At 37.1% G+C, this 8,506-nt stretch overlaps 1 protein-coding gene across 2 annotated transcripts; it reads right to left on the bottom strand.

The window, feature by feature from the left end:
• Positions 1-6,182: 6,182 nt before the first annotated feature.
• LOC132170374 (universal stress protein PHOS34-like) lies at positions 6,183-8,506 on the bottom strand. Of its 2 annotated transcripts, none has more exons than XM_059581331.1 (4): positions 8,268-8,506; positions 8,023-8,129; positions 6,975-7,096; positions 6,183-6,512 (listed from the first exon to the last, which is right to left on the bottom strand). In XM_059581331.1, exons 1-4 carry the CDS (start codon positions 8,446-8,448, stop codon positions 6,425-6,427), a joined length of 498 nt encoding a protein of 165 aa, XP_059437314.1. In that variant the 5' UTR covers positions 8,449-8,506; the 3' UTR covers positions 6,183-6,424. The 2 variants fall into 2 exon arrangements, with proteins under 2 accessions (XP_059437314.1, XP_059437315.1); XM_059581332.1 differs by having other exon boundaries at positions 8,023-8,117.

Here is an 8,506-nt window from a genome sequence, read left to right as displayed (position 1 = left end):
CCTCAATGGACAAAAACATTAATATGACACATATTGCACTAATTCCAAAGAAGACAACCCCTAGCTGTGTATCTGACTTCAGGCCAATTAGCCTTTGTAATGTCGTTTACAAAATCATTGCTAAGGTATTGGCAAACAGACTCAAGATGATCCTTCCACATGTCATTTATGCAAATCATAGTGCCTTCATCTCAGGAAGGCTAATTTTGGACAATATAATGGCGGCATATGAAACTCTACACACAATGCTTGATATGAGTAAGGCGTATGATAGAGTGGAGTGAGCTTTTATAGAAGCAATTATGCGTAAAATGGAATTTCCGGAGGCCTGGGTAAATTTCTTTATGGGGTGTGTCAGCTCGGTCTCCTATGCCATTCTTGTAAATGGACAGCCAATCAAACACATAAAGCCTTCGAGAGGGATCTGGCAATGGGATCCTTTATCCCTGTACTTAGTCCTTTTATACACAGAGCCACTTAGTGCATTATTGTCTCGAACTAAGAAGAGAACTGGACAGGGGTCCCTACTTCCAGAAAAAGGCCCTAAATTGAGTCACCTGTTTTTTGCATACGATAGCTTGATTTTCTATAAAGTGAATTCGGTCGAATGGAGGAGATTAACTAAACTCCTAGAAAAATATGAAGTAGTATCGGGACAGAAGCTTAACAAGGACAAGACTTCTATTTTCTTCAGTCGCAACATGAATTCAAAAAGATGCAGGAAATCACTCAAATGTCGGGTCTCCAAGCCACTCAAAGCTATGACAAGTATTTAGGGCTTCCAACTCTTGTTGAGAAGTCGTGAACAAAGGCTTTTTTAGGCATCAAGGATCGAGTGTGGAATTGCCTCAATAATTGGAAGACAAAATTTTTGACGCAAGCAAGGAAGGAGATATTAATTAAAGCAGTGGCACATGCCATTACCACATATTGTATGAGTGTTTTCCTCTTACCTATAGCTTTGTGTAAGGAGATACATGGGTTGATGCAGCGATTCTGGTGGGGGCATAAGGAGAACACTTCTAAAATACATTGGATGAGTTAGGAAAGGATGGGTCTTTCCAAAGCCCAAGATGGGTTAGGGTTCCGTAATTTGGGAATTTTTAACAAAGCCCTACTAGCAAAGTAACTTTGGAGACTACTAAAGTGTTCGGAATCTTTGGCTGGGAAAATCCTAAAGGCTAAATATTATCCATCTTGCTCTATTTTGGAGGCAAGTCTAGGCAACCGACCCTTTTATGTGGCGAAGTTTTATGGCAGCCCTACTGGTACTCCAAAATGGTCTTATTTAGAGGATTGGAAATGGGGATGACATTCATGTGTGGGGTGACAAATAGGTCCCGAAACCAACCACATACATGGAACAATCGCTGACGACTGTACTTGATCGACATGCCCGTGTTTCGGAGCTTATTGACCCAAGCACAAGAAAATGGAGAGTCGATCTTATTACACAAGTTTTCTGGGATGACGAAGCTGAAGTGATCAGAAGCATGCCTATTAGCCCTATGCCAACTAAGGACCAACTTATTTGGTGGTGTACCAAAAATGGAATTTTCTCCGTCCAAAGTGCTTACTTTTTGGAGAAGGAGACTATGGCAAATAGAGGAAGTGGGACATCCAAACCTGCAAGCGGTGTATCTTGGAAGGAGTGCTGGAATTTAAAGATACCAAATGTGGCAAAGCTTTTTTTATGGAAAGCCCTACATAATCTATTACCAACTAGAGTGAATCTGGCCAAGAAAGGAGTAGTCCAAGATACATCTTGCCCCAACTGTGGATTGGAAGAAGAGACGGTAATGCACATCCTATGGACTTGTCCGTCCTCAAATGATGTATGGGGAGGTGGTGGGGAGGTGGAGCCATAAGAATACAAAAATGCGCCGGGGTAGTTTCTACGTTTTGAGTCAGTGCTTGAAAGATGCGATACAGAGGAAGCTGAACTTTTTGTTGTCATGGCAAGGAAAATCTGGTTGAGGAAAAATTCAGTAATACATGGAGAAAATTTCCTCAACCCAACCCAGTTATTACGGAAAGTTCAAACCTCGATGGAAGAATTTCAAAGGGCAAATCGCAACGCTCAAGAGGGGGTAACTAGTGACCGTGAACCAGCAGTTGTAGTAGAGCAGCCTACACAATGGAACATGATGAAGATAAACTGGGATGCAGGGCTAAATTCGAAGGAAGGACGCGTGGGGTTGGGAATTATAGCCCGAGACTCGAATGGGAAATGTCTTGCTTCACGTAGTATGTCTCTTGCTATCCAAACTGATTCAACATCGGCGGAAGCCTTAGCAGCGGTGAATGCTATTATTTTCTACAAGGAATTGGGCTTTGAAAATATCATCTTTGAGAGTGACTCCATGCAAGTTATCAAGGCTATCAATTCAGAGGGGGCGTGTCTTAGTAGCTATGGTCAATTCATAGAATGTATCAAAGGAGAGCTACATGATTTGGTCAATGCCAGTTTTAGGCATGTAATGAGGGATGCCAATAATTCTGGCATACGCTTGCAAAATTGGCTACCACCCATGTCACTATGTCTACTTGGTTGGGAGTTGTCCCATCAAGTGTGGGTGATATTGTCTAGAGGGAGCAATCTCTCCTACTTGTGTGATCTTTTGACGGATCTTTTGAGATAATGAATATTCTTAATATTCCTTCAAAAAAAAAAAAAGTAATTAAATTTACCTCTGCTTATTAGCCTAAACTTTTAGGATAATTGGTAATTTAACATGGTATCAAAGTCAAAGACCATGAAATTGAACATTGACTCCGTCAAATCACCCCCCATTTAAATTAAATATTTCACATGTTTGACCTCTCCTATTAAAAGGGAGTTTGACCCCACACGTGAGGGTGAGTATTAAAATAATAATTAAGTAATTAAATTTACCTCTTTCTAACAACTTAAGCCTATAGGACAAGTGAATTAGGTAAATTGCATTAAAGTATTATTATAAATTTGAATATTGTATTTATCATTAACCTTTTATTTCAATTAAATAATTTACATTATTAGACCTAACCCCTTAATAGAAATGATGATATTAATTAAATGATTTAACATAAAATTAAGATATTATAGTGAAAGGATCCTGAAGATGAGAAAAGAAAGAGACTCACGGCTTGGTTCTCTGTGGTTGTTTATTAATATTTTAAAGGGAAAAATATAAAAAAGCCCCCCAAACTATCCGTCGTTTTCGATTTAGCCCCCTAATGTTTCAAAAGTGATAAAGTAGCCCCCCAAACTACCAAACTATTGCATTTTGGCCACTCCGTTAGTCAAAACCGTCAGTTTGGACGAAAACTAAAAAACGACATCGTTTTGTTGGAGGGCTACTTTATCACTGTTTGAACATTAGGGGGTTAAAATGAAAACGGCTAGTAGTTTGGGGTGCTTTTTTATATTTTTTCCAATTTTTTTTTTCATAAAAGGATATTGTAGTAACTTATCCATCACAAAACGACGTCGTTTTGCAGTTTCCGTCCAAACTGACGGTTTTGACTAACGGAGTGGCCAAAATGCAATAGTTTGGTAGTTTTGGTGGCTACTTTATCACTTTTGGAACATTAGGGGGCTAAATCGAAAACGACTGGTAGTTTTGGGGGGTTTTTTATATTTTTCCCTATTTTAAATAGATGATCCATATATCGATTTATCTGTTGTGGATTTGAATCTAGTGCAATACTTAGGGTGTAACAAATTTTTCTGAGTAGTTTATTTTAAATGAATAATCCAATATGTCCTACTATATTTTATAATATTAAAAATTTTAAATAAAATTATAATAAACCTTATTATAATGTAGGTTAAATATAAAAATGCCACTTTTAAATCGTTTTAAAATTTAATTTTTATAATCGAAGTTGAAAAGATATAGATTAGGGCTATTGAGACGACAATAGATAAAACTCGACTCGTTTTATTAAGTTGGAAGAATCATCATAATAAGCTTGGAATTGTTTCGATCATCATAATCTTAAGAGGCCATGACTTTGTAATCAACTGTTTATTTGATAAAGAAATTTATTTAGTATCATGCAACTTTTTTTTTTTAAGCTGTATAAGTAAAAAATGGAAATTATGATTTACAATAAAATGAGTGGAGAATAAATAAATAAAGAGAAAATACACTTTACCTCTCTAATGTTTCACTTTATTTGTAATTCGGCTTATAATGTTTAAAAATTAGCAATGTACCCCAATAAAATATAAAAAAATTGCAATGTGATTCATCCATCAACGATTTCCGTTTTCTCCAACGGAAATTATAGAAAAGACCTAATTGCCCTTGTATTTTAAAAAAATAATAAAAAATAGCAGAAAAAAATTGGAGGTGCTCGCCACCCATGGCCAAAGGGGGTGGCTACGGCCAACCCCATTTTTTTTTTCTTCTTATTTTGTTTTTTTTTAATTATGGGCATTTTTGGAATTTCATCAAAAAACATATGGGGCAATTTTGGAAATCAGGGATAAAAAAAAATGCATGTGCGAAATTTTTAGTTAAATTATACGTAAATGGTTAACGGATAGGTCACATTGCAAATTTCTTATACTTTGTTGGGGTACATTGCCAATCTTTAAACATTTGAGGCCAAATTGCAAATGAGGTGAAACTTTATGAGGGTAAAGTGTATTTTCCCCAATAAATAAATATGACTAAACATCTTGTATAACTATTTGAAAAATCAATTTGGTGAAATCCCATTTGAAATATCAAGACCAAGAATTGGACCCAATTTGCTTGGTTTTAAGTGGCCAAATGGGTTTTTGTTATTTTTTTAAAGGGAAAATTACACTTTACCCCCCAAAGGAAAAATTACAATAAATAAATATGACTAAACATCTTGTATAACTATTTGAAAAATCAATTTGGTGAAATCCCATTTGAAATATCAAGACCAAGAATTGGACCCAATTTGCTTGGTTTTAAGTGGCCAAATGGGTTTTTGTTCTTTTTTTAAAGGGAAAATTACACTTTACCCCCCAAAGTTTAGAGCGATTTTTAATTCGACCTCCAATGTTTCAATTTTTGTAATACACCCCCCCAAACTTTCAAATTTTTGCAATTCGACCATTCCGTCAGTCAAAGCCATTTTAACTGACGGGACAATGATCACGTGATCACTGTTGGCTTTTTTTTTTTCTCCAAAATGCCCCCCATCCCAACCTTTGATCACTCTCTCTCTCTCTCTCTCTCTCTCCTTGCCAACGAAGACATCGACAACACTTGCCCACCCACACATACCTTCCTGCGGACATAGCCCAAGAGGTGAATCAACACCTCCACCGTCTTGCTCCTCCCACAGAAGCAATGTTTCACCATCTTCATCTTCATTAAACGATCCTGAATGGGCAATTTCTGACGTAAAACCCTGACGATCCCGATCATCTTGTCTGTCCACTTCTCCTCGGTGTCGTCAAATTCATAAACAAGCGATGCAGGCACATCGTTGGGACATTTGCTCCCTACCATTTTCTTCAATCTCTGATCAAATCTGTCGTTGTTCCTCCGAGAGTTCAACGCCACCAAGCCCCCAAACAGCTTCTCGTTGAAAAATACTTGCGGTACGGACAAGCTCCCAATCCTATCCACGAGTTCCTTCTCTCCCAGAGGGAGTGAGGGTACACGTCAAAGTGCAGTCCTTGCAATTCAACCGAAAGAAGAAGCTAATTCGGCCTATGAGTTTGATGTTGCTTTTGAGGAGGTGTTGTCGACGTCTTCGTCGGCAAGGGGAGAGAGAGAGAGAGAGAGTGATCGGAGGTTGGGATGGGGGGCATATTGGGGAAAAAAAAAAAAAAGCCAACAGTGATTACGTGCGTCGCACATGATCACTGTTCCATCAGTCAAAATGGCTTTGACTGATGAAATTGTCAAATTGCAAAAATTTGAAAGTTTAAAGGGTTCATTGCAAAAATTGAAACATTAGAGGTCGAATTAAAAATGGCCCCAAACTTTGGGGGATAAAGTGTAATTTTCCCTTTAAAAAAAAAAAAAAAACAATAAATACAACAATCAAATCAGAGTGGCACATAGGGAGATCTTCCCACTACAGATGGGAAAGGAGGGAATAGAATTGGATGTTATTTAGTACCAAATAAGCATTGGATGCTTATAATTAGGGTGTTGTTTTTGCCAAGTGGGTGTTATTTAAGTTTTATACCACATAAGATTGGATGCTAGCTTTGAAAAAGCACATTGACGATAACGTATTCGATGAAATTCCAGTGTAGAATATGAAGGAGAATTCCTAGCCGCCCCATTCACAAGTGGGAATAAAGTATAGAAGCAGATGACACAACAAGCAACATTGCATGAAATATCACATAAATATACACTGATCAAATTTATTATAATGTAAATCACTTGGCTGATTCAACTGCTATATGTGTTTATGTGAAGCAGGAAAAGTAGCTTTTTTAGTGTTTGATTTTGGGCCTCTTCACAATCATCACGGTGCAGTGAGCATGATGAGCACAGTAGTCACTGACACTGCCTAAAACAGCCCTGCATGAAAATCAAATACATTGTCAAAACTAGCAGGATGATCGAATTCTTGCTTGTTTCAGGGAACAATACAAGTATACATTCTGATCTTCAAGATAAAATATCAGAGTAATGGTGAAAACAAATTCAAATAGCTCATTGTTATGAAATATATCATTAGAATGAGGAGTTAATATAGCGCAATTGGGTCCAAATCCATTAGTTTCAGTTTTTGGATTGAGTAATGTCTGAGAAATAAATCACCCCAAGAGTGATGTAACAGAGCCGAGGGTTGGTTCGGGAGGGCGAGTGTTGAACATAGTTATAAGACAGTGAGTGGTGTTCCAATATGTTATATTATGGGTTCATTGAAAGAACTTCCTAAGAAATATGTCTCCCCAACATTAATTGCTCAACTTGTCTATAATTCTGCAGTAGGAAACTGTAACAACAAAAATAAGAAGAAAAATATTAGATCAATACCTCTTAATGGCTCCATAGCCATGACTACCAACAACCAAAATGGATGCATGGTGTCTCTCCACGGCCTCACAGAGAACATTCCTACCATCTCCTTCCACAACCTCCACTGTCACATCATTCACCTGCATGCATACAATCTGAAATGTCAAGAAGAACACTTTCCCCACACAAGTTACTGCCATACTGGTACACATGTATTAGGTATATGCATGCGATGTATGTATGTATAAATATATATGTATCTATGTAATTTTCAGGGATGAACTGTCAAAAATGACAACCATTGTATGCCAACAAGGCAATTTCTCAACAAGTGCTCTGTTTTTTCAGGGCATACTTTCAAATCTGGATCCAAAATTGCAAATTTTACTTCAGAGACTGGTCGGTCTAGAAATTAGACTCCTGGGCAACCAAATTTCTCAACAACCATGTATTCTCATGGTTAGAATATTATAATTAATAATTAAATTCACTATATTTTGAAATAAGTGTAGATCTAACATGCTATCCAAGCGAAACGTCTTGAATTTAAAATTAAACATTTCACGTATTAGGCTTCCTATCTGTTCAATGCTCCAATTCAATTGATTTTAGAAACATTGTATGAGTTCTTCTTTTTTTCTGATTTTACCGGGTTCAATTCTTCGTCGCCGCATTCAATTTAAATATAAATAATAAGTAATGCCATATAATGCACCTCAATTTTGAGCTGATCTAACAATTCCAATAGCCCTTGAATTTTTTTTGTTTAAAAAGGTTTAGTAGATACTATCACATTAGCACACTAGAATACGGGATGGAATGATAGAATAAGGTGCGGTATGTAGCATTACTTGTAAATAATAGATTAGACTATTCAAGTTAAAAATCCAAATATATATATATATATATATATATATATATAATATTATTATTATTATTATTATTTAATAAACTCCTATACAACTAGGATGAAGTTGCAGTCAAAATTAGTTTATTTGAGTTTTATAATCATATAAGAGTCTATTAAATATCATTATTATTATTATTATTATTTTAAAAAAAATACCGATTTATTGATGCAAAGTTCCTTGGCCTTTTCAACGACTCGGGCAGCGATCTTCTTCAAATCGGCTTCTACCATCGGCAAAACCTCGGCCGCTCCTACATTAATTCCTACATCAGCAAGTGAATTTCCACTAAGTCATCCAATTTTCTTGACAATTCCACACCAGTAGTCCAACACACACATGTATGTAAAATTAAAATTTTTTTTAAAAAAAAATGTGTGGGTGATCGGTGGGTAGCAGTTACCAGGACCGGCGAGGCCGACGGCGTAGGTGGGAATGGGCTTGGCGTGGACGACGACGAGCTTGAAAGTAGGGTTGGAGGTGCAAGGGACGAAGAAGTGGTCCAGCGTCCACCCCAGCGCGTATGAGCTGTGCTCGCTGTCGTCTATCCCTACCACCATCACTTGCTTCTCCGAGCACGCCATTTCCAATCACAGCTAATCGACGCTGCAACACAACACAACACAACACAAATAGGCTTTA

This window comes from Corylus avellana, chromosome ca2 (assembly GCF_901000735.1).
Source record: "Corylus avellana chromosome ca2, CavTom2PMs-1.0".
NCBI classification, from domain to species: Eukaryota; Viridiplantae; Streptophyta; class Magnoliopsida; order Fagales; family Betulaceae; genus Corylus; species Corylus avellana.
Note: the sequence above shows the minus strand (reverse complement) of the source record. Positions and strands in the feature narration are given on the sequence as shown.

Bases quoted from the DNA above. Each gene is read 5' to 3' on its own strand.
- LOC132170374 (XM_059581331.1), bottom strand. From the start codon at position 8,448: ATGGCGTGCTCGGAGAAGCAAGTGATGGTGGTAGGGATAGACGACAGC. The intron at 8,130-8,267 runs GTAACTGCTACC...TTGCTGATGTAG, and splicing joins CGTCGGCCTCGCCGGTCCTG to GAATTAATGTAGGAGCGGCC. The intron at 6,513-6,974 runs GTATTGATCTAA...ATTTTCATGCAG, and splicing joins GGCTATGGAGCCATTAAGAG to GGCTGTTTTAGGCAGTGTCA.